General features: G+C 59.3%; 10 protein-coding genes across 10 annotated transcripts; 8 read left to right on the top strand and 2 right to left on the bottom strand.

The window, feature by feature from the left end:
- Positions 1–84: 84 nt before the first annotated feature.
- On the top strand, positions 85–821 carry BKCO1_2000242 (uncharacterized protein; the record flags this gene model as incomplete). The annotated part of the gene is made up of 4 exons (XM_020272444.1): positions 85–267; positions 328–424; positions 483–592; positions 654–821. 4 exons carry the CDS (start codon positions 85–87, stop codon positions 819–821), a joined length of 558 nt encoding a protein of 185 aa, XP_020134808.1.
- Positions 822–970: 149 nt separating this feature from the next.
- Positions 971–2,784, top strand: BKCO1_2000241 (uncharacterized protein; the record flags this gene model as incomplete). The annotated part of the gene is made up of 3 exons (XM_020272443.1): positions 971–1,081; positions 1,148–2,267; positions 2,327–2,784. 3 exons carry the CDS (start codon positions 971–973, stop codon positions 2,782–2,784), a joined length of 1,689 nt encoding a protein of 562 aa, XP_020134809.1.
- Positions 2,785–3,928: 1,144 nt separating this feature from the next.
- BKCO1_2000240 (kinesin family protein) lies at positions 3,929–6,426 on the top strand (the record flags this gene model as incomplete). The annotated part of the gene is made up of 3 exons (XM_020272442.1): positions 3,929–4,240; positions 4,291–5,215; positions 5,291–6,426. 3 exons carry the CDS (start codon positions 3,929–3,931, stop codon positions 6,424–6,426), a joined length of 2,373 nt encoding a protein of 790 aa, XP_020134810.1.
- Positions 6,427–7,832: 1,406 nt separating this feature from the next.
- On the bottom strand, positions 7,833–9,419 carry BKCO1_2000239 (transposon mutator sub-class; the record flags this gene model as incomplete). The annotated part of the gene is made up of 1 exon (XM_020272440.1): positions 7,833–9,419. One exon carries the CDS (start codon positions 9,417–9,419, stop codon positions 7,833–7,835), a length of 1,587 nt encoding a protein of 528 aa, XP_020134705.1.
- Positions 9,420–11,345: 1,926 nt separating this feature from the next.
- Positions 11,346–12,464, bottom strand: BKCO1_2000238 (alpha-tubulin suppressor protein aats1; the record flags this gene model as incomplete). The annotated part of the gene is made up of 1 exon (XM_020272439.1): positions 11,346–12,464. The coding sequence occupies one exon, from the start codon at positions 12,462–12,464 to the stop codon at positions 11,346–11,348; it is 1,119 nt and encodes a 372-aa protein (XP_020134704.1).
- Positions 12,465–12,728: 264 nt separating this feature from the next.
- Positions 12,729–13,276, top strand: BKCO1_2000237 (40s ribosomal protein s16; the record flags this gene model as incomplete). The annotated part of the gene is made up of 3 exons (XM_020272438.1): positions 12,729–12,909; positions 12,967–13,052; positions 13,112–13,276. The coding sequence occupies 3 exons, from the start codon at positions 12,729–12,731 to the stop codon at positions 13,274–13,276; spliced, it is 432 nt and encodes a 143-aa protein (XP_020134707.1).
- A 793-nt stretch (positions 13,277–14,069) lies between these two features.
- On the top strand, positions 14,070–15,365 carry BKCO1_2000236 (uncharacterized protein; the record flags this gene model as incomplete). The annotated part of the gene is made up of 2 exons (XM_020272437.1): positions 14,070–14,146; positions 14,228–15,365. 2 exons carry the CDS (start codon positions 14,070–14,072, stop codon positions 15,363–15,365), a joined length of 1,215 nt encoding a protein of 404 aa, XP_020134706.1.
- A 798-nt stretch (positions 15,366–16,163) lies between these two features.
- Positions 16,164–18,038, top strand: BKCO1_2000235 (streptomycin biosynthesis protein; the record flags this gene model as incomplete). The annotated part of the gene is made up of 3 exons (XM_020272436.1): positions 16,164–16,947; positions 17,021–17,051; positions 17,105–18,038. 3 exons carry the CDS (start codon positions 16,164–16,166, stop codon positions 18,036–18,038), a joined length of 1,749 nt encoding a protein of 582 aa, XP_020134709.1.
- A 1,934-nt stretch (positions 18,039–19,972) lies between these two features.
- On the top strand, positions 19,973–21,754 carry BKCO1_2000234 (sialidase-like protein; the record flags this gene model as incomplete). The annotated part of the gene is made up of 1 exon (XM_020272435.1): positions 19,973–21,754. The coding sequence occupies one exon, from the start codon at positions 19,973–19,975 to the stop codon at positions 21,752–21,754; it is 1,782 nt and encodes a 593-aa protein (XP_020134708.1).
- Positions 21,755–22,368: 614 nt separating this feature from the next.
- Positions 22,369–23,408, top strand: BKCO1_2000233 (3-oxoacyl-(acyl-carrier-protein) reductase; the record flags this gene model as incomplete). The annotated part of the gene is made up of 3 exons (XM_020272434.1): positions 22,369–22,540; positions 22,611–22,795; positions 22,893–23,408. 3 exons carry the CDS (start codon positions 22,369–22,371, stop codon positions 23,406–23,408), a joined length of 873 nt encoding a protein of 290 aa, XP_020134711.1.
- Between the last annotated feature and the right edge of the window lie 518 nt (positions 23,409–23,926).

The following is a 23,926-nucleotide window of genomic DNA, read 5'->3' as shown; positions in this document are numbered from 1 at the left end:
GTAGGGCAGTCACATCCTCCACCCGCCCGGCCTTCATCATCTACCTATCGCCAAACAGTCTGACGGTACATCTTCATCAGCAGAATGTCGTCCACGATCGTCGGGTCAGACACGGACAACTCCCCCATCTATTTCTGGCGCGAATACGACGAGCCGTACGGCTTTCTCTCGCAATGGTACGACTGCGCATTCCACCATGGCACCATCACCTACCGCACCGCCGAGATGTGGATGATGGCGCAGAAGGCGAATCTCTTCGGTGACACGGTCTGTGTGCACCGCTCAACGTCCCTGAAGCCTGCCGCTTACCCCCTGCCCGCCCTGCAGGACATCGCCCGTCAGATCCTCGCGGCTCCCACGCCCGCCAAGCAGAAGAGTCTGGGGAGAAAGGTCAAGAATTTCGACCGCAAAGTATGGGATGAGAGTCGGTAGCCCCGCCCAACACGCATGGTGGCTCGTGCTGACACTCGCCCCCTTCCCAGACAAGCTCCGCATCGTCGAGGAGGGCAACTGGTGGAAGTTCACCAGCAGCAAGGAGGCTGCTCGGCTGGCAGACATGCTGCTGGCCACAGGAGACCGGGAGTTGGTCGAGGCAAGCCCCGCAAGCCCTGTCCACGTCAACACCCGAGGCTGACCTGCTCTGGCTCATGCAGGCTTCTCCGTACGACCGCATCTGGGGCATAGGCTTCGCCCGCGAGCACGCAGACCATGTCCGGGACGACTGGGGCGAAAATCTCCTGGGCAAGGCTCTCATGAAGGTGCGGACGCGCTTGAGGGACAGCAGGGAGGGTCACAGCGCCAGCACTGAGCGTCCAAGCTAGGGCTGCCATGCTAGCCGTTCTCGGCCCACAGTGCGCCAAAATAAATCGCCCTGTCCGGCCCTGTTCGGACACTAAATAAGGACTATCGGCCCCACCCTCAGCCCTATTCTCACCCACTGTGTGTATGGCTGTGCATCCGCCATTCCACCATGTCTCTCCCTTATACAAACGATTCCTACGACGAACCCTTCAGGTACTGCGGCGTCACGAGAGCCTGTGGGACCGACAACCCTTATGACGTCGACATCGCTGGTATCGGAGTAAGTCTCGATTGCTAATTGGCTAAACCCGGTCTTGCTTGCCCACACTAAGCCATCCTCCAAAAGGTCCTTGTTTCGTTCATTGCCACGGCAGCCTTCTCCCTGTTGGCCATTATCCTTGGCTACCTCTGCGAATGCCTGCCCGGCACCGAGACAAACCATGTCGACCAGGCCGTCACCGTGACCGTAACCACGTTCGTGAAATTCTGTTTCAGCCCCAGTCTCTCCCGGATCAAGAAACTGCGTGCCCGTCTGTCCTCGGCACACCTGCATCACACGCAATTCCAAGAAGAGTTGGTCAAACAATGGTCAACCGCCTTGGAGCGTTTCATTCTTGCCATGAGCGATCAGCAGCTCGTCACCGGCATCGCCATCATGGTCACCATCTACACCAAGTCGTGCGATATCTCCATTTACTCTTTCCAGATGGCCGGCGCCCTCGCCTGGTTCTCATCCACCACCCACCTGGCTACACTTACCATTCTGACCAAGCACTTTGATACCCACCGCATCGCCCGGAACTTCCGAGCCGTCATGATGGTCGCCATGATGTTCATGCTGGCTGTCGCCCAGATCATAAGCAATTCGGAAAGCGTGCAGCACTCGTCTACGGACATCTATTTCGGCTGCGCGCTGAGGAAATCTTTCAAGCTTTCTCCCATCGACGGATACGAAATCGCCAACTTGTGCCTCATCATCGCCTGGCTTATTCTGTCCTATGCAAGCAGGATGATATCCCTGTATTCGGCGAACGTCAAGTCGTCGTACAGCTGGCCCACCCGACAGATAGCCTTCGTTCTCGGTCTGGAGATACAAGAACCCACGGCCGAGGACGACTCGTTGGAGAAACTCGACAAAGTCATGCAAGCCGTGGACGATCGTCTTCGCAACGGGCCCCTCGGGCGATGGTCACTCTTGCGCCACGTCTGTGTCTGGATCGCACGCTTCTTCTCCCTCGCCGGCGCAATCGAGAGAGCGTTCGCAAGTTCCTTCCTGTGGCATCTCATTTGGCTCCTGTTCGGAGCGACGTTTGGTATCGGCCAGGTGATTTCCATCCGCAAAGACTACACCGTCCCGTACCGCAAAGACCAGGAGACGGAGACTCTCAACAAATGGGGCTTCGGGCAGATCCTGCCCCTCGTTCTTCTGGCTCTGCCCGCTCTGATGGGCTTGGAAGCATATTTTGGTAAGCGAAAACGCCGCAGCGAGCATTCGAACATGGGCACTCTGACGCATTCCACACAGAGACGAAAGAAAAGATCGAACGTCACCGCAAGAGCCAGCGCTCCTCGGCAATGTCTAGCTCTCACAAAGGGAGCCGCGGCGAGACGGAAATGGTAGCGACACGCTCGCCAACGACGACGATGACGACAGACTTCTCGGCGGAATCAACGCCGTTGCCATTGCCCCATCGCCCCACAACTGCGTCGGGCATCGCCGCGCCCGGAAGCGTCTACGACCTGCCGCTGGCGCGCTGCATGCTGGTCTTCTACATTGCCATGTGGCTCGTCTTGTCGCAGCTGGTCGCCGTCAGCGCCGCTACCAACTTTGCCAACTTAGGCTTGATGATCCCGCTCGTCGTGGTGCTGGTTATTTTTTACTTGTGGAGCGTCGTGGCGTTTGAAGGGCCGCAGCTGCTTCATGCTGTGGACAGGAAGAGGAAGGAGCGGAAGGCAAGGTATCTGCGGGATGTGGCAGGGTGAGTGGGTTTGCAGGGTGTTTGTGATTCTCGAAAGACTTCTTCAGGTTTCTGATCCCTTGTCGATCCTTTTCGTGAAGAATCTCACATGCGTGCATATGTATGTGGGTACATCTGAGTGATTCTGTGCCTTTCCGGAACCTTGCAGCCCTGGCCAGAGCTCTCTGTTTCGGCCGCCCCTGTCAGTCTCTTGCGGGTTGGGAATGGTAGATTTCCAGTTTGGAGAGGTCAGTGGAGTTTGGTGTGCAGGGTTGTTGTTCTTGTTGTCATCGTGCTGGGGGATTGCTTCGCTCTTCCTCGGTGGCTACGCGTGATCTATCAGTTGGGTGTTCTGACCAGGTGGGCCTGTGTTTCGAGAAGGTCCTTCCACAGTTGAGAAGTTGCCAGCCCCCATTGGCCCCTGCCGCAGTGAGTGACAAGTGGTTTCCTGGCTGGAATATGGCTGCAAGGGGCGACGTCATCAGGACCTATGGTGGGTGCAGGGGTAGGTATGACCACTTCGTCTGCATCACGCGGGCGGTGCACATGGTGTTGAGCGGTCCGTTCCGCCTCCACGATGACCACCACCTCCCAAACAAGTCACCACGTGCGGCCTGAATGCGGTCATGGCTACCCGACCGTTCGTTTGCCCTGCGGACCCTGCACCGCCGGCTCACGCGCCAGCCCGCCAGCCCGCCAGCCCTCCGTCCTCTTAAAGGCCCGGCCTCCTCGACCAGACACTCCTCTTTTCCCTCTCCAGCTCTCTTCGCCTTTTGGCTTAGATCAAGTGTAGTAGCTGTTCTTTTTAGTTTAATCTCTAGAACGCCCCTACGGGGGCATTTCTGTTGATTAAACCAGTTTTTGGCAATCGGTCTAGCGGCGCGCTGAGCTCCGCTCAATCGCCGCGGCCACAGTGTCGCCAGTATTGCACTGCTTCTGGCCGATGCGACCTCTTTTTCGTTGAGACGGCCCGCCCTGCGCGGGTGCTCGAGGAAGAAGCCAGGAATGAGGTGTGGTTGGTGGCGAGGGCGGGAATGGACAAGGGATGCGCCGGCCGCGTGTCGTCGTGCCAACGCGCTGTTTACCCGCTCGCACCTGCCTGAGTCGCCTTTTGTGCCCGCCGTTGCACGCCCACCACCACGCCCGCGTCACACCAAAGCCGCTTCGCCATGGCCAACTCATCGCTCTTCGAGGTCTACCTGCGCCTGCGCCCCGCCACCGCCGGAGCCCGCTTCCTCGACATCGAGGCGCCGCAGACCGAGTTCCCCTCCCACATCACCATCAAGCCGCCGGAGAACGACCGTCGCAAGAAGGCCGTCGAGCGCTTTGCCTTCACCAGGGTTTTCGAAGAGCATGCCGCCCAGCTTGACCTCTTCGAAGGCACCGGCCTGGTGCCCCTCATTGAGGGCGTGCTGGGCCCCGAGGGCCACGAGGGCCGCGACGGTCTTCTGGCAACCCTGGGCATGACGGGCTCGGGAAAGGTATGACGCAGCCTGGACTGCCCCTCCGACACGCACCTAACCGCGTACAGAGCCACACCATCCTGGGCTCCAAGTATGAGCGCGGCATGACCCAGATGGCTCTCGACGTCCTCTTCGCCAACATCGGCGACCTGCTCGTCGACCCTGCCACCTCGTCGTCAACCTTCCCTTCCATCGCCGCCGCCGATGTCTCCGAAGCCCACGTCTTCCCCGCCTCGCTCTACCTCGATGCCCTCTACGGAGACTCCCATGCGGCCTCCAGAGCCCAGACGCCAGGACTGGTATGCTCACCAACCACCACTCCCACCCACACCCCCTCCGTCAGCCTATATTCCAGTCTTGTACAAAAGCTCAGCCAGCTCGGCAATGAGAAGAAATCATCTCCTTCCAAATTACCGTTCCTCAGCACCAAAAGTCTCGTCTCAGAGAGCATTACACGCGTCACACGTAGTACAGCAGCTAAGATGAAATCACCCGCAAAGGACGGCAACAGTTCCTTCCTCAGCACCGCCGCCTTCGCCTCCAAGCAACGCCATCAGATGCCGCGCCTCTCGAACATGCCCGACCACCCGCCCGTCGACGACATCGCCGTCGACGTCGACCAGACGGCTGAGTACGCCATTGTCGTCTCCATGTTCGAAGTTTATAACGACCGCATCTTCGACCTGCTCACGGGCGCTTCTCAGAGCTCGAAGCTCATGAACGGTGGCCGCCGCCGTGCCTTGCTCTTCAAGCCGACCGAGCATTCGCCAGACCGCAAGCAGGTCGCCGGCCTCAAGAAAATCATCTGCAGCAGCCTGGACGAGGCGCTTATGGTTCTGGAGACGGGCCTGCTGGAGCGAAAGGTCACGGGTACCGGCAGCAATGCCGTCAGCTCGCGCAGCCACGGCTTCTTCTGCGTCGAGGTCAAGAAGCGCCACAGGGCCACAAGGGGCCCCTGGAGCAGCAGCACCCTGACCATATGTGATCTTGCCGGTAACTTCCACTCCTCCACTCCTTACTTCGTAGCTTCGAACCAAGAGATAGCAAGGCTGACAGCAATATCTACAGGCTCTGAACGCGCCCGCAACGCCAAAACTGCCGGCGAGACGCTGGCCGAAGCGGGCAAGATCAACGAGTCGCTCATGTACCTGGGCCAATGCATGCAAATGCAATCCGACATCAGCGCCGAGGCCGCTGCCAACGGGAACGGCAACAACAAACGCGCCGTGATGCCCTTCAGACAGTGCAAGCTGACAGAATTGCTTTTCGCCAACTCCTTCCCCAGCTCGAACAGCTCCCACCACTCCCACCACTCCCACCGCGTCCCGCAACGCGCCATCATGGTCGTCACCGCAGACCCGCTCGGCGACTACAACGCCACTTCGCAAATCCTCCGCTACTCGGCCCTCGCCCGCGAAGTCACCGTTCCCCGCGTCCCCTCCGTCACCTCCACCATTCAACTCGGGACGCACCAACAACCCCGCCGCCCCGCCACCAGCCACAGCAATGGCCGCATGACGCCCTCCATCGTGCACGCCCTCGAAGAACAGCTCGACAACACCCTGACCGAGGTGATCCGCCTTGCCGACGCCCTCGACGTGCTGCACATTCAGCTGCGTGACGAGCGCGAGCGCCGCCGCCAGGCGGAAGCGGGCTGGCGCGCTGCCGAGGAGAACGCGGTTGATGCGGAAGCCGCGTTGCGCGAGGAGCTGTATGCAGAGTACGAAAGCCGCCTGGAGGGCTTGCAGCGGAGATATAAGGCGAGTTGGGACGAGGAGGCGGATCGGGCGGACGAGCATTGGGATCGGAAGGTGGAGATCTTGACGAAGGGGGTTGTAAAGGTGAGGGAAGATGGCGGTGACGATGAAGACGAAGAAATGGCGGGATCAAGCAGCAGGGAGCGGGACGAAGAGCAGCAGCAGCGCATCGGCGAGCTAGAAGACGAGAACGCGGCGCTGCGGAGGCAGGTCGACATGCTGCAGCGCGAGCAGCAGATGCGCAGCCCGTCGAAGAGCCACCGTCATCCTCCTGGTGATGGCAACGCCGTCCGCATGGGCGCTGGCATTTCGCTGACGCCCAAGGTCCAGCTGCCGCTGCGCTCGCCCAGCAAAGGGGCGAACGTGCTGCTTCCCGGCCCGAGGCGGCAGCGCGCTCTCGGGAAGAAGCGGTGGGAGATCGAGAACGATCCGTTTGATAGTGATTGAACGCCCGGCTGGCCGGGTAGCGATGTAGGATTACCACGGGGAGGGGGGAAAGGGACACAGGAAAAAGGAAAGAGAAGGCTCTCTTTCAGGATGATACCCCAAAACCAACATGGTGCTCAGGTTTTTTTTTGTTTGTTTGTACAACTAGTCTTTTTTTTTTTGGCTCTCCATTTTCTTGGATTGTGGGCGTTGGCATAGAAGGGGAAACATGATCTCAGGTCAAGTTGCACACATTGACTGCGTTGGAGAGAGAATTCTTGCTTAGAGACACATTCGGTTCCTTTCTTGATACACAGCAGGTTATATTCCGTACCCGCCACGAGAATCTATTACATTCTTTCACTCATGGAAGAGGAGTCACGGTTCATGGAGCAATTGGATGGAGGATGAGACCGGTCAATCGGTCATCGTCGTCGTTTCAGGACGGGGAAATATGTATAACGATGCTCAATCGACGATCTGCCCCAAAAAGCAAGAGAAAACAATAAAAATAAAAATGGGAAAAACTTTCAGTCGTCGTCGTCGCTCGCTTCTTCTCTCTTTGCCTCGAGGTGATAAGTACTGATTACAGAAGGGTTGAGGGGGCCGTTCAATATAGCGTTTCATCTCCGCGTTGCTCGTCGTTCTTTGTTTGTCCCCCCGCATGCGCCGCCGTGTGTGCGTGTGTGCGTGGTGGTCCTTGCTCTCTCTGCTCATCCAAGGAGGACGGTATCAAAAAAAAAAGATAGAAATAGAGAAAAGAAGAAAAAAAAAAGGGAGAAGCACAGCACCCGCTTTGTTTTCTGTGCATCAAAACTATCCAATGATATGTATGTGGATGTGCGCGTGCGTGCTGGGAGCCGGCCGGTTGCGATGCCGCTTTGCTGTGCGAGGTTTTCGGCTGTAACTTTCGCTCTTTTTGACTGTCTCTCCTACTGTATTAAAAAGCGGGGCCTTCCAAAATTCCTCCCCCAATATCGTACAAGAAGTTATCTGGGTTCCCACGGCGAAGGGGCGTGCGTGCGTGCGTGTGTGTGTGTGTGCGTGTGTTTTGAAAAGTATGTGCGTGAGCGCGCAGGACTCGTTTGAGCCCGGATCTTTCTCCGGACCACCAATTCCATCCACACCCCACCAAAAAACCTGACAAGGGGATCAGCCACTTGGTCCGTAGTCCAGTGGCTGTCACTGGTGCAGTACAAGGAAATAAAAAGAAAGTGACTGGCCCGCCGGGGGGGTTGGCCCCGCCCGCATGTGCACTGTGCCGAGCGTCGCCCGCTCCGCCCTTCGCGGACGGCGCTGGATACGCCTGAAGCTGCCGCTGTTCTCAACGTGGGTCGAGAGAGATTTTCATGTCGCCGTGGAAACTAGAAATAAAGACGAGTTAGGGGTACAGGAGCGGGGCTCACTGCCAGACTCAATGCCTCTGCTCAACCAGCGCCGTTAGCACGACGCCGCTGCATCAGCGCTATCTGCTTTCCTATGATATGAACCTGCTTCTGCAGCAGAGATAGTTCATCAGTCTCTTCCTCGTTGCCGCCACCGGTCCTATTGTTGGGCGCATTGGCCCGCACCATGCCCGAGCCAGAGCAATTCGGACAGGGACGCTGCAGCTGCGGTGGCTCGACTATGGCAGGTGACACGGGGAGCGCAGAAGCCCGGCCGGTCGTGCTTGAAGCCGTGGATGCGGACGGACCGGGGCCCGCATTGCCAACTAGGTTGCCAAAGCCATTGGTACTGTTGGACGTGTTGTAAGAGGAATAGTCTGTGGCAGAGAGGGAGGAGGTGGCAGGCATGGTTTGGCGACGCTGCGATGTGCGCGGCGGACTTGCGGGCCCGATAACGCGCACACCACTCTCGAAAACAAAGGGACGTTCATTCTGGTTCTGCGCAGAGGCGGATGGCATCGGGTCCCCGTTCATATCGTGCCCGTTAAGATCAAAAGTCAGCGCCTGCTGTTGCTGTTGCTGTTGTTGCTGCTGCTGCTGCTGTTGCTGGTGGTGTTGTTGTTGTTGCTGGTGGTGGTGTTGCTGCTGCTGCTGCTGTTGCTGCTGCTGTTGTTGCTGTTGGTGATGGTGTTGTTGTTGTTGTTGCTGCTGCTGCTGCTGCTGCTGCTGCTGCTGAGCCACCAGGTTCTGCTGATGCTGCACCGCCTGCATTGACACGCTCTGCTGCTGCACCGCCTGCTGCTCGCGGGCCAAGCGATCCACACGCCTCGACTCTTCCATTGCGGCTTGTAAGTCGCGTTGGCGGTCGACCAGGTCGGTGTTGTTGGGGCCGGCGCCAGGCTGCTTGTGGCTGGGACGGCGGGGTATGGCCTCGCCGCGAGCCTCGAGAAGACTCTGCTTGGATTTGGCGGCGAGGCGTTCGGTGATCTCCTCGCCAAAGCGCTCACGAATCAGGTCGACAATGGCGCGCGGCTCCGTGTCCAGGGAGACGTGGAAGGCGGCGCGTTGGATGACATCCTTGACCCAGCGCTGGGTGTGCTGCACGCCGCGCTTCGCGTACTTGGGCTTGCCGTCGGCATCCTCGTAGACGTCGCGGGTGCAGGTGTGGTTGGCGACGACCGACGACACGGTCAGCACGCCCGTGTCCTTGTTGATTGTGGCGCGCAGCTTCCACGGACAGCCCTGCAGGAAGTGGCGGCACTGGTAGATGGCACGCGTCTGGTCCTTCTTGTGGATGCGCGTTAGGAACTTGTCGCGCAGGGCCCAGCTGTTGACGGCGAAGCGCAGGGCCTCGAAGTCGGCGTAGGTGCTGCCCTCGCGGGGGGTGGGGATGTCGAGGTCGGGCGGGGCATTGGCATGCTGATGCTGCTGCTGCTGCTGGTGGGATTGGCGGCGGTGGTCGTGGTGGTCGTCGGGGTCGGGCGGCTGGGGCTGGTGCGGCTGCTGCTGGTGCGGCGGCGGCGGCTGGTGTTGGTGGTGGGCGGCCTGGGTCTGCAGCTGGTGCAGCGGATGGGCCGGGTGGGTTGGAGGAGGGTGAGGCTGCGGAGGGTAGTGGGCGGCGGGCATCATGGTGGGCTGGTATGGATGTGCGGCGGGCATCGAGACTCCTGCTTGCATCGGCGGTGCCTGCGTGGAAACGAAGGGCTCGGTGCCGTACGGCGGCGGCGCATGCTGGGTACCTCGACGCCGCGGGGTGGAACGCTTGGGGTGGTGCCCGGGGTTGAGGCGGACCTGCTGGCTGTGATCAGAGGCCGTGTTGCGGGAGCGCTCGAGGGCGTGGGCGAAGAGCTACCTTGTTCGGCATTTCGATGTTGCCGGAGTGAGTAAAAGGGAGAGCAACCGATTGTTATACGTTAACTATTACGTAATGCGTATAGAGGGGTCGATTCGCCGGCCGCCAGCTCCGCCGACCCCAGTCGCTCGCAGCGGTCCTAGCAGTAGCCTGCCCTGTTGTTGTTGTGGTGAAGAGCGAGCGATGCCCCTTGTACCTGGGGCTCGGGCGCCGAGAGCGCGCCCCAGACATCACGCGCGCTGCGGGCTGCGGGCTGCGGGCTGCGGGCTGCTCCACGCCAAACACGCCCTCCAGCGCTGCAGAGCCGCCCGCGCGCTCGCCCGCTCCTGCGACCTTGTGCGCCAACCTTAACGCTGCCCTCGGCCGGGCCGTCTGCTGTCCCCGCCCGCCCAACAAGTCTGCCCGTCTGCCCGTCTGCCCAAGCCCGCCCAAGCCCGCCCCAAGCCCGCCCGCCCAAGCCCGCGCCCGCCCAATCGCGCCGCTGCCGTGCATTGCGACGCGTGCTCGACTTGCCCCATCCAGCCCCGCCGCTCCTCCAGCAGATGCCCTCTCGCGCCCCCCAGAGCTACGTGCCCACGAGCCCTGCAACGCCTACAAGCCTTGCCCATGCCGCGGGCCCTGGGGGCGGCCTTGCGTCATCGAGTCGCCGCGCCGAGCCGCCTGAGGGACGCCGGGGGTGGGGAACTGTACCGCAGGCTAGCTTTTCACTGCCCCCTCCAGCCCGGTTTAGGCTGAGTCTGGCGCCTTGCGGTGCTGCTGCTGCTGCTGGCCTGCCCCGGCCCAGGACCGGGTGCATGGCTGCTCTCAATAACATGCACGACCTAGAGTGCAGCACCGCCTGCCTTCGCCCACAGCACTGAAGCCCCCATATGGACCCGAGCAAACAGCGAACGATAACACGGAGCGGCTGACCAGACAAACAGCTGGACCCCATCCATGCTTGTTCGCGGGGTTTGTAATCCAAAGACGCGCTCAATCCAGTCATGCCACTGAAATCAGGCGGATGGACTGACGGGTACCGAAATCTTGGAAATTCGCACCAAGCTCGTACAGACATCTGCTAAACCGCCAAACACTGCCATGACCCCGGTCCTGTGAAAGCCGCAGCCTTCTAGGCGGGACTGTACCCTACTACGTAGTACAAGCCTCCCACGTTGTGCTCCTCGAGTCATGGAGATGCAGATCCGTTGTCGCGTCGTCTTTTGCTTGATGCGACGACATCCTCAAGCTGTACGAACAAACCGCAGTGGCAGACCGTCTGTCTTCAGTCAGAGCCGTCCGGCATGTTTTGGAGATAAGAGCGATTCGTCCAAGTCCTTGTTCTGTGCTTATCATCAGGTCGCTTCCTCGAAGAGGAAAGACGTTACAGATGGAGAAAGTCATCTCGCACTGCCGCGCAACACCGATGTCCCCCTTATCATTCGCACTCTTCTAAGCCCGTCCGCTCACCGTGGGTAGACTCCCACACGATTTGTCCTCCTAGCTACAGTGCGCGTCGCTGAACCCCGCAATAAGAACGAGGTCGTGTATATAGAGTTATGTATATTTGGCAATTCAACTTTGGTTGACAGGAGCTGTCACTCGCTTCACTGTGACAAAGACAGCCTTGGCAAAGCCTACTAAGGCGTACGTCTGTCTTCATGAAGCGTAATATATGGACATACCTGACTTTACTGTGCTGGATATTGAAACGTGCGTGAAATTCAAGCCTCACTCTCCTGTTGAATTGATCCGTCGTCGTGCGTAAGAATGAAGCTCGTCGCGCACCCAGCTGTAATCATCTTGACTTCGCCCCTGACACTAATTTCATTCCAGCTGTCGACCACGTTGCCAGCTGCATCGGTAGGCTTTCCACAGTTCCCGTGCTCGCCCCACCCCCATGCCACAACGCTCCCGTCCTTGACTTTCGCGAGCACGTGTTCGCTGCCTATGGACATGAACTCGATGGGAGGGAGGTCTTTTGGGGGCAACTGGCCACGATCATTTCGCCCCCATGCCAGGATTCGGCCAGTTCTGAGCAAAACATAGATGCTGCTCCAGCCAGATCCGATGTCCACGTAATCTGTGATGTCCACGGGGGCTGCTGATTTCACAGAGAACTTATCTGATCCGAGAACAAGGTGCTTGCCCTCGCGAGCGTTGCCAGCGACGTAGGTGAATTCGCGCCCACAGGTGACGCGGACTGCATGAAAAGGTATGCCTTCGATCTTCCGAGGCGACCAAACGACTGCTGCAGGCTCGCCCAACTGCCCTTTGCGTCCATTGCCCCACCCGTACACTTCTCCGTTGTCCAGCACAACCACGGTATGGCTCATGCACGCGGCAATGTCAACTACACGACTTTCTGCTGGAGGGAACTTTGGGATCTTCTGGGGCCATGGCGACTCTCTGACGTTTTCGCCTTGGCCTAACTCCCCATGGTTGCCTGTGCCGCAGGTCATTACGCGGTCTTCGGATACGAGCATGGATGCCTCCCAAGTAGCTGCGCAGAGCTTGACGAACGGCGGGGTAGGTAGTCTCGGTACCAAGCTGTCGGTGAATCTGGGAAGTCCAGCGGACAAGTCTTGCCACGGGATGCGTCCGTTTGAGTTATCGCCAGCTGCAAGCATCTCGCAGTCGGCCGTCAGTACTACAGTGTGGTTCCCCCCAGCCGCCATCCACGTTGGCTGCTGGTCGCGAAAGCGATGGGTATCTGCGACAGGCTGCGGTTCTGATACATCCTCAGTGTGACCTAGGCCCAGTTGCCCGGAGCCATTGGAGCCGAACGCATAGAGCGTGGTGGGTGGCGCGCGCCGGGGCTGCTCGTGGGGGAGAAGCCACATTGTTTCCGGAACGCGCAGAGGCGGTAGTCGGGGAGAACGAGGAAGTGCGGGTTGCGGCGGCAGGGCTTTGGCGGCGATGTAAAGACCAGCCAAGTGATTAGATAAGATCGGCGTCGGCGATTCGGCGACGGCGGCGCACAATCCGTTTAGCGAAAACCACCGCAAATTCAGAGCGCGCCCGACTGGACTTCGAAGCGACAGCGGACGACGACACTCCCCCACGACATCCACCCGGCACACCAATCTCGCCAACCTTCAGCGACCATGTCCGCCCCTCAGAGTGTGCAATGCTTCGGCAAGAAGAAGACCGCGACTGCCGTCGCCCACTGCAAGGCTGGCAAGGGCCTTGTCAAGGTCAACGGCCACCCGCTCTCTCTCGTTGAGCCCGCCATCCTGCGCTTCAAGGTCTACGAGCCGCTCCTGATCCTCGGCCTTGACAAGTTCGGTGCGTTCGCCTACGGTTTTGGGATCTGAAGGGGTTGGGAACTAACTGCCAGCGCAGCCAACGTCGACATCCGTGTCCGCGTCAACGGTGGTGGTCACACCTCCCAGGTCTACGCCATCCGCCAGGCCATCGCCAAGTCCATCGTGCGTGCCATCTCCAGGGGAATCCCTAGGCCCAGCGGATCGCTAACCAATTTGCACAGATCGCCTACTACCAGAAGTTCGTCGATGAGCACTCCAAGAACCAGCTCAAGCAGGCCCTCGTCCAGTACGACCGTACCCTCCTCGTTGCCGACAACAGGAGGTGCGAGCCCAAGAAGTTCGGCGGTCCCGGCGCTCGTGCGAGATACCAGAAGTCCTACCGTTAAGCGACGAATGCACGAGGGGAAGATGGAGTGTTGGTGGCTTTACTGGTGCTGGGGCACGACATCCTCGGATTTCTGGGTTTTGCGGGCGATCATCCAATAAAAAGGAAATGATATTGATTGCAAGCACACGGTTCTGTGCAAAAATGGAGTACTGTGGTATGATGCATCGGTTCACGCATCCAGAAGTGGCTCCGTCTGGCCCCCTGCAAGTTATGCGCAAATCCATGGCCGTGCCAGTGCTGGATGGTTTTGGACAAGAAACACGCAGTCGGAACCTTTGCAGTGGTTTTCCGTACCCAGTGCATGATCGTGCAGGAAATGGAATATGGACTCTCAGGATCGACTCCTTTTCTCATGACCCTTACAGCATGTCGCATTAGTCCTGAAAAAATACGGTACACATATCCAATACCGCTGTGGTTGACCAATGAAGCAGCTACAACCAGTCTCGCTTTCCTAAAGCAGCTACAGCACTTGCAAAATGCTTGCGAGTCTCAGAAGCCCGCCTGATATAAGATCCGATGTCTTCAGCCCCACAACCCTCCGTCTCTCCATAGCCTCTCACATCGGTCGGTCACATACAGCTCGCTTTCTGGCCATTGCAGCCAACGCGACCTCTTCACTTCACCTAACCACACCTCTACTGACCACCCAGCTCCCAAATTAATCACTTAAAGATCTTGATTCACTTCATCGGTCGTGTTGAACTTCACAGATGTCGAGCAATGACGCAATCTACCACCTTGTAGATCGAGGTAATGCGCGCTGGCCAGCCGTACAATGCGCCAACGACATGATTCCAGCCCACGAAGTTGGTGCTCGACCGTCAGGTTATCACCTGCCGGTGCTGCTACTGCCACTATTGGAGTTGTAAGCCACGTGTCAACCCATGATCAATAGGACCTGGATCTTCGTAGTGTTCACATGCTGACCGACATCTCTACCTTCTAGCACGTGGGCCCTCAGTAGCGACACCCATGAATTCGACCCTTCGGCCCAGCAGCACATCTCGGATGGACCGCACCAAAAACAACTCCAGGAAGCCTTTGCATGCGTTCTTGGCTCGAATGTTCCCAACCATCCTGTCTTTCCAGACCTTGGATACTGGCGGAGCGAACTTGTTGCGCGGGACCTGCAGAACATCGTCACCTCCTCGAGTGAAGATTCCGACGGCAGCTCCGATCTACACACGCCACGATCCAAGAAAGCCATGACGCGTTCAGAGAAAGATGCAAAAAGACCTTGGGACAAGTTCAAGAGAGAAAGGGAATTTGGCGAAGAGTTCGGCCATGCCAAGAAGATGAAGCTCAAGGCTCACACTGGGAAACATGCGCATCACTGGTTTCCTGACGAGGACGACAACGATGCTCAACCGCCGGCGGGTTACTTTGAGAGATTGAAGAAAGAGAAGCAGAAACTCGACAAGGCGCGAGAGGATCCCTTCCTGAGTATGTCGGAGGACGAAGACAGTGCGGGCGACGGCGACACCGATGGCAATGTCACAAGTGACTCTTCCAGTGAGGATAGCGAAGAAGATCCTGAGCCGAATCGCGCTCCTTGCGTACGTCGTCCAGCAGCAAAAAGAGCCTCCGTGTGCAGCACCGCCACGACTTCTTCCGAGGATGTGGTCCATGCTCGGTCTGCCTCCAGCAATCGACCTACAGACTCCAAGTCTTCCAGCACCAAGCCGGATCAAGCTGGAACTGGAAATCAGCTCGCAATCATCCAGCTCTGTAAAGCCTTCGACGCGGCCAGAGCCAAGTCTCACTGGGTTCAAGCCGAAAGGGCCACCAGTCAACTCATGGCTCTCGCCCCCTGGCCTGACGACTCCATCATCCTTGTCGCTAAGGTCGCTTTCCGAGTTGAGCCTGACCCAGATCTCGAGGGTGGCTTCGGGTACAGCCTCAGAGAGGCAGTGGCTGAACATGTGAGCTGGAATTACGAGCGGCTGAGGGAGACGAAGAACTCGCTGGTGGCCATGCTCCTGCGAGACCACGAGGATCTCGCGGAGATGGTCTATGAACGGAGACTGAAGGCGCTTCGGGAGAAGAGAATCGAGGTTATCGAGATCATCGACGACAGCAGCTAGGAGATCTCGGAGACCACAAGCGCCAGGAGAACGGCCGCTTGGCCACCATTACGCTGCCGACATCAACTTGTACTGCCTACGCCATGTCTACTAGCCATGTCGCAGGACGTGATCGTCGCAAGCTCCATGCATGCTTATAGATCGACAGATTTACCCCAATCCGACATCTCGAGGACAACAGCTAGCGCATGCAGACCAAGTGCTTTTGCTACAGTTTACAAACCAATTTAAGGACAGCATGGGAGGAGTTCTATCACAATGCTGTCGGAAATTCATTTTGGAAATTTTTACTATCTGAGCGGAGAAGCTCCAATTAAAGTTAGGGTTGCCATCCCCATACAGATGGGAAGTAAGATAGATACATTTATATTACTATTGATTTTGGTTTCGTCAATCGTGCAACTATTTTAAAAAAGGCAAGAGTCAATAAATGAGATGGACATGTCGGTGTTGCACGAGAGTGGCGTCCAGCACGGGTCAGGGTGCGTTCGTTCCCCACTTCCGGGCTCCCTGCCAGTGCATCTCTCCAATCAGCGAATCTCTAGATAGCATTATCCTACCGTTGCATCACCTAACATGCCATCTATCAGAGCTCCGTCTTCTGCAATGCTACTCCAACATGAGCCATTAGGGTGCAGCATCACCAATCGTTAAAATACAACAATACAGTCGTTTCGCATTCGCTCCTGCGCTGCCTGTGACGTCTACGCTGCCAGCTACCTACCTACCTGCCGTGCCCTCCACCCCCTCCTCCCCAACCGTACCACTCGTGCCTCTCCACAACACCGCATTCCTATCATGCACACCAACATCCCCGAGTCCAAACTGGGCGAGCCCATCGCCGCCGCCGCCGCCGCCGCCGGCCCGGTCGCCGCCAAATCGACGTCCTCGCTTCCCCCCCTCCAGCCCAAGAAGCTCCTCGCCGACTCGCCCTCGCCGCCGCGCATCCTCGTCATCGGCGCCGGCTCGCGCGGTCACGCCTACGCCAGCGCCGTCGCGAAGCATACCGCCGCAGTCATCGCCGCCGTCGCCGAGCCGATCGCGTTCAAGCGGCGCGAGTTCGTCTCCCGCTTCATCACCACCGCGGAGAAGGAGGAGGAGGAGGGAAAGGAGCAACAGGAGGGGGCCGGCGAGCACGACGAGCAGCAACACGCGTTCGCGGACTGGCGCGACTACGTGGAATGGGAGAAGGCACGACGGGCGCGGGCGGCCTCGGCCTCGGCCTCGACCTCGTCTGCTGCTGGCCAGGTCCCGCCGGGCGTGGACGCAGCGTTCGTGTGCGTGCTGGATGAGCAGCACCGCGAGGTGGTCGAGGGCCTGGCGCCGCTGGGGCTGGCGGTCATGTGCGAGAAGCCGTTGGCGACGACGCTGGCGGATTGCGTGGCCATCTACAAGGCGATGCTGCGAGGCGGCGGCGGCAGCGGATCATCAGGTGGTAGCCACGGCAACATCAACGTGCCCCGCATCTTCAGCATCGGGCACGTGCTGAGGTATTCCCCGCACAACATGTTATTGAGGAGGCTGGTGAGAGAGCAGGGCGTGGTTGGGGACGTGCTGAGCGTGGAGCATACGGAGCCGGTTGGTTCGTGACCACTTTGCGCGGGTGTGAATTCGTGGGATGTGTTTGTGCTGATTGAATGTGTGTGTGTGCGCAGGTTGGTGGCATTTCTCGCACAGCTATGTGAGGTATGTCTTACCAACCCGATCAATGATCGCTGTCGTTACTGACAGCGACGCAGGGGAAACTGGAGGCGAGAGTCTACTACTGCTCCCTCGTTGCTCACGAAGTCTTGCCACGACATTGACTTCTTGCTGTGGATGCTCAGCGAGCCGGCAAAAGCGGGAGAAAAGGCCCACAAGCCAGCTTTCCTCAGTTCCACCGGCAAACGGAACTTCTACAGAAAGGCGAGGAAGCCAGCGGCTGCTGGCACGGCAACCAACTGCCTTTCATGCCCGATGGAGAAGGACTGCATGTTCAGCGCGAAGAAGATTTATGCGGAGCGGCATTTGAGAAGAGGCAATGCAGGGTGGCCGGTCAAGATCGTCAACCCTGAGATCGAAGACTGTCTCAGCACGCTAGGGCCGGATGCAGCTGAGAAAATGCTGATGAAGGATCTTTCGGAAGACTGGACATCCGAGACTCCAGACGAAGAAGTGCGCAGACGACCTTGGTTTGGGAGATGCGTGTGGGAGGCTGACAACGACGTCTGCGACGACCAATGCGTGACAATCAGCTGGGAGGACGATGCTGCATCAGGCAGTCTCGCCAAAACTGCCCAGTTTCACATGGTGGCCTTCACGGAAAAAATCTGCGAGCGCCGAGGGCGCATATACGGCACCAAGGGCGAGATTGAATACGACAGCGCCACTATCAGGGTGCATGATTTTGCAAGCGACCGCACGGAGATATTCACTCCGGAGCAGCGCGGCGGTGGTCATGGCGGTGGCGACGATGGGCTAGCAACGCAGTTTGTGCAAGCGGTTGGGGCGGTTAAGGACGGCAGGATGGGGGTGGTCGAGGCGCAGAAGAAGTTCATTGGGTGCACGCTGGAAGAGGTGGTCCAGAGCCACGCTATGGTGTTTGCGGCCGAGGAGGCACGAAGGCATCGGGCCGTAGTGGACTGGCCGTCGTGGTGGCAGAAGCAGGTTGAGGAGCGGCTGCAGCACAAATGAGGCATGAGCCGGCGGCCAGCACACTACTGACACAGCACACAGTCGGGCGAACTCGGGGCCGCAGCAGCCGCCCGAGTCGGCGGCAGTCTCCACGGCGTCATTGTCGTGATGACGAAGGCCGGCACGTGTGCACGATGCTACGCAGCAACTACGCGCTCGTGATGGATGCTTTTTCTGGGCCATGGCATCCTGCGGGATCCTCCTCGCACAGACACAGCATCCATTTTCAATGGAACACAGTAATCTCCTCCACGCGTCAAATTGTCCCAAGAGGCGGGAGATGGTAGATCAGCCGCTGCACAGGCGGCTGGAGCTGGGTGGCTGGGCGCTTCGAAGTGTCTCCCGTGGATCAGACGACGATCTGGACACGGACATGCTACGCTGGTCGGATCAGGGAGGAGGCTGAGCAGGCTGAGCAGGCGCGTGTGGAGCCGCGTCCATGCTCAGATCGTTTTTTTGTTTCCTTCTCGAAGTCGGAGAAGCGCTGAGGTGGGCGCTTAGGGACATTGCGCCCAAGTGTTGCGGCTCTGTGTATTTTTGCGGGCCAATCAGCGCGCGCGGGCGGCGCGGGGAAGGCGTCCAGCGCGAGCGGCTATCCGCACCTCGCGCCCTCAACCAGCGCTGCAGCACGCACGGCGGGCGCGCTGCGCGTCGGGAGCCGCACAGCAGAGGGCACGCAGGTAGCCGTGGTGCGCTGCCGCTGCGGGCGCGGCCGTGCAGCCAGACGCATCCCACGCATCCCGCTGACGCTAGCAGCGCGCGCGCGGCCGCGAGAAGTGCCGCCAGAGAAGCGGTCAGCGGCCCTCGAGCGCGGCGACGTTCTCGAAGGCCGCAAGTCCCGGGGCGAAGGCCTGAGGAAAGAGCTAGGCGGGCGGGTTGACGTCGGGCGGTGCAGATTCTGAGCACCTGAGGACTCAACGTGGCCGGCCAGCGCTCACCGCTTGCAGGTGTGAGTCACTCATGCAGACGTAGCTGCAGCCGCGAAACGAACTTTCGCTGTGGGCCAGTGAGTTGTCGAAGCGGTAAGACTCTTGGAGGAATCGGCGACCGGGGGCCCGTCGCCCGCAGCCAATCGCGCCGCCCACACGCGGTTTTTCTCGCCGGCGCCAGCTGCACCCTAACTCGACTTCGCGAGCATGGACGCTCACCGACCGCGCCCCAAGCGCCCCGGCCCGGCGCCAGCGCTGCAAATAGCGCCCGATCAGGACGGTGGCAGCGCCCGCCAGCGTCCCAAATTAACCCCAGCCCGCCGTCTCGCGTGCCGCCCGCCGTCGCAGCGCATCGCCCGGCAGCGCAGCACTCCGGCGGCCACACGTAGCACCCCTTCCCCAATCAAGACGCATCAAGCCGCTTCGAGCGGCCGAGCGGGCGGCCCGGCCAGGCATAAAGCCCATAATAGCGCCTGTCTCAGCAGCAAATTGCGCATAAGGATTCCCCATTGGGTGCTTTGTTTCACGCATCCTGGCGCGCTGGAGGGACGCACTCTCACACGGACCTGATACTCGCTGCACATGGCTTCGGGGCCCTAAATCGGGTCCAGCCGTCGATCACTCTGTTTCAAGTTGTTTGCCGCTAGTCCCACTTTCCCCGGCTCTGCAAGATTCTTTGGATGTCACGGCCTCACAGCCTTGGAAATAAGTACCAGCGGCTCTGCCACACCCCATCTGCTCTCTCCTCTCCAGTCATCCTATCTTCACAAACCATCTTCTACGCGTGTGTCCGAGCGAGACCCACGAGTTCCTTCGTGTTTCGCCTTTCCTTTCATCTGTTGTTCTTGAGTGTCTCTTGGAGCCGGTCTCCACCAAATCGCTCGCCGTTAATCACCTCTTGTTTATTTTCTAAACAGTTGCGTAAGTCTCCAATCAAGCCCGTGCTCGGCTTCCTCGCTCCTAACATGCCTCAGTCCGGAAGCAACAACATCACAAAAAATCATCATGTACTCGAGGCAGCACACCCCCCCTTCGTCCTACGGCTCCTATTGCCAGGACGCTCAGACCTCCTTCGAGGCCCCTTCGGGTTACCTGACGCCCGATGCTTCTCCGGAGTGCGGTCTTGCCACCGCGCCCACTCCGGCAAGATCGCCCGTCCGTCAGCATGGCCCTCTCTTGTTGCCCAAGATCCGGTCGCAGGATCAGACCACTGAGCCCTCGACTTCTGGCCCCATCAGGCACCGCCGGACGGCGTCTGCGGCCAGCGGCATCTCCAACTACAACCCCTACGCGCGTCCTTCGTCTGTGGGTCGCCGCTCGACCAGCCCCCTCAGCAACGCTTCGTATGGCTCCCCCGCCCCCTCCATGTTCGACTTCGGCTCTGGCCTGAACTCCCCCATCAACCTCTCGCGCCGTCCTTCCATGGCAACCCACTCCCGCTCTCACTCGGCCCACTCGGTCTCTGGTGTCCGGTCCCACTCTCGCTCTAGCTCTGCTACTAGCATCGACGAGAGCGTCATCAACCGCTATGGCTACCCCACCTACCGCAACCTGCCGAACTATGTCACCCAGAGCTCGGCGGCTCAGGCGGCTTCGTACAACCTGGCAACGGCCATGCCCATGAACACCTTCCCCCTTCAGACCACCACTTCTTTCGAGGACCAGGTCCCTGCTGTTGCCCCTCCCGTCCAGCAGCCCATGGCTGCTGAGCTCCAGTACGGTGCCTTCGACCAGCCCGCCTCTACCACCACCCTTCTGGACTACCTCACCAGCGCCAACCCTTCTCCCGCTCTCGTCCAGCGCGTCACCACTGGTGCTCGCAACCTGACCGGCAGCCACTACTGGTGGGACATCCGCAACCTCCGCAGCTGGGATGACTTCAACATCGAGACCATCAGCTCCATCCCCGGACTGATGCCTCTCCTCCAGATCCCTATTGATGCCATGTCCCTTCCCACCCCTCCCAAGGCCAACATGATGCCCGAGAGCGAGTCTGCCCTTCACGACATCATCCGTGATTACTACGGCACCAAGGTCAGCGCCGCTCTCAACATCGCCCAGGGCAACACCCACATGTCTCTTCGTTCCCGCAAGGGTCTTCCCACCAACCAGACCCCCGTCGACTTCGTTTCCAACTACCAGACCGACTACGAGAAGACCATCTACGGTGACCAGCGCGGCCGTGTCGTCGGAATCGTCAAGTCGTACGACCAGTGGAACACTGGCATGCGCTCCGAGGCACCCAACAAGCAGGTCTACTACCTGGCTGGCCTTGCCCACCTGCACCGCGTTATGCGCGAGCACGGTTGCCGCTACGGATTCATCATGACCGAGATCGAGATGCTTTGCGTCCGCTGCGGTGGTGACCCCTCCAACCCTGGTCAGACCATGGACACTGCCACCGTCAGCTCTGACGCCGGCTCTGGTGTGCCGCTCTTCGGCTACCTCGAGCTCAGCGCTCCCATCCAGATCTCCAACAGCGGCCTCCGCGTCGACTCGGAGACTGGCGAGCAGACCCCCCAGATGACTGCCGGTCTGGCTCTCTGGTACCTGCACATGCTGGCCAAGGAGAACCCGCTCCCTGGCATCCACGGCAGCTGGCGCATGGAGGTTGGTGGCCCCGCTGCCCTCACCCGCCAGCACTGCCAGGAGAAGGACGCGTGGATTCCCAAGCCCAACCTCAGCGAGAAGCGCGAGGCCAAGCGCCTGCGCGGCTGGGTGTTCCCGGACGAGCCGCTCAACAGGAAGGAGCTGGGCAAGAGCAAGAGGTCGAGGTCGAGCAGGTAAAAAGATTCAACGATTGAAGGGACAAGAAGAGATGACACGCTCACGCGGAACTCGCCAAGCTGGCTTTGCGAGAATGTTTTTATGATGGTTTGTGAATGATGATGATGATTAAGATGGATGGGAATGAAGGCAGCATATGGGCCCGGTGTTTTTGATTGGCATTTACGGGCGTTTTATCTCCATTACACAAAAGCGCATAATGGTCGCTTTTTGCACATACACAACCAACAAACAAACACGTAGATAGTACGAAATAGTCAAATCCATAAGACCCCTAGAGGGCTTCGATAAACTTTCTTCCCTGCCTCTGCTCGCAACTGACTGTGATTGCAAGCAGCTTCCTTTTCCCGAGGTTGCAGTTGGTGGTGGTGTTGCGGCGCTGGGGCCTGCCGCGGTACGTTGCACCCGCTTTTGGCGTCATCATCCTCGGCAATTCTCGAGAGACGAGCTTTCCCCATAGCTACTCCGCTTTCTGGGGGTTTATCCTTGCTGCCCCCAACCACCACGACGCTTCTCCCTGGCACATTTCGCCTTTCGACTACAATTGAACCTGCAATAATTGCACAGAGTATCTGAACACCTGCCCGCACGAATTTGCACCAGACCCCAAAAGAATGTCGTACTCCAGCCGCGTGAGCCAGATCGCTGGCCACCTTAATTACCCCAAGGGGCTATTGGCAGGGCAGGTCGCCATCATCACCGGGTCGGGCCAAGGCATCGGCGCGGAGACGGCGAAGCTCTTCGCGAACGAAGGTGCCAAGATTGTGGTGTCGGATATTGACAGCAGTGAGTTATATTCCACTGCGAACTACTCAGCGAAAGGAAGACAAGGTTAACCGTTTCTTTTCCATTGTAGAAAAGGCCGAGGAAGTGGCGCAGCAGATCAACGAGAGTGGCGGCAGCGCCATCGCCGTGCCCGGAGACATGCTGGACGACAAGTACATCGACGAGCTCGTGAAGAAGGCGGCCGAGTTCGGCAACGGCAAGATTCATATCATCGTAAATAACGCTGGCTTCACGTGGGACGGTGTTATTCACAAGGTTTGTCCCCCCTTCTGTTGCCATCCCCCAATCTACCGCTGCTCTCGTTATCCGAATACGGGGTCAGACTGAGTGACACACGGCCTGCAATATATAGACCACGGACAAGCAATGGGACACGATCCTGGCGCTTCACAACACGGCGCCCTTCAAGCTGGTCCGCGCAGCGGCACCCTACTTCCGGGTCAAGGACGGCGAGCCGCGCAACGTCATCAACATCTCGTCGACGTCGGGCCTGCACGGCAACGCGGGGCAGGCCAACTACGCGCTGGCCAAGGCGGGCGTCGTCGGGCTGAGCAAGACCATCGCGAAGGAATGGGGCCCCGCGTTCGGCGTGCGCGCCAACACCGTCGCCTTCGGGCACATCCTCACGCGCCTGACGGCGGCGAAGGAGGAGGGTGCGTTCGTCACCACCCCGGACGGGAGCAAGGTCGCGCTCGGGATCCCGAAGGCCCAGGGCGCCGCGCGCGCGCAGGGCGGCTTCCCGGACATCCCGCTCGGGAGGCCTGGCACTGCAACCGAGGCGGCGAGCGCGATTTTGGCCGTCGCGAGTCCGCTGTTCAGCTATGTCAGCGGACAGACCATCTCGGTTACGGGTGGAAGGAACATGTAGGGGAAAGGTGGAGGGGAGGTTGCGGTGAAAAGCGGTAAAAGGGCCCTTGGAGGCTGGAGAGTACGGATATGGATTACGACAGGCGAGATGACAGGGTATTGCGTGCGCGAGAAGAAACTACTGAGGACTGGTGTAGGACCGCGTGTAGTAGGTACGTGGACAGCCTGTTTGGGACGTGGAGCTCGGACCAGCAGGCAATTGATGTGGAGACTGCAAGTGCGAAAATAGTAGAATTGCACATTACGAGGCTATCTTGCACGATACATATGGCTGGCGATCGAGGCTTGAAGAGTTGGAGTTGCTGTGGCGCCCCCGGGAGTGACGGCAAGCTGGACCGACCTGACACGGGCACTGCGTTGAGAAGAGAGGCGGACACGGCGTGCTGGCGCTGACGTGGGAGCGAGACTGGGGTATTTCATTGCCTTCAGCCACTCCAGCGTGCGAAATGAGTCCCTGCCGCGCTGCCGAATTGCGCATCCCCTTTCGACGCAGTAATAGGACGGCGCCTTTCGCCGCTG

The sequence above is a fragment of the Diplodia corticola genome, assembly GCF_001883845.1.
Source record: "Diplodia corticola strain CBS 112549 chromosome Unknown scaffold2, whole genome shotgun sequence".
NCBI classification, from domain to species: Eukaryota; Fungi; Ascomycota; class Dothideomycetes; order Botryosphaeriales; family Botryosphaeriaceae; genus Diplodia; species Diplodia corticola.
This window is presented reverse-complemented; position numbering and strand designations above follow the sequence as displayed.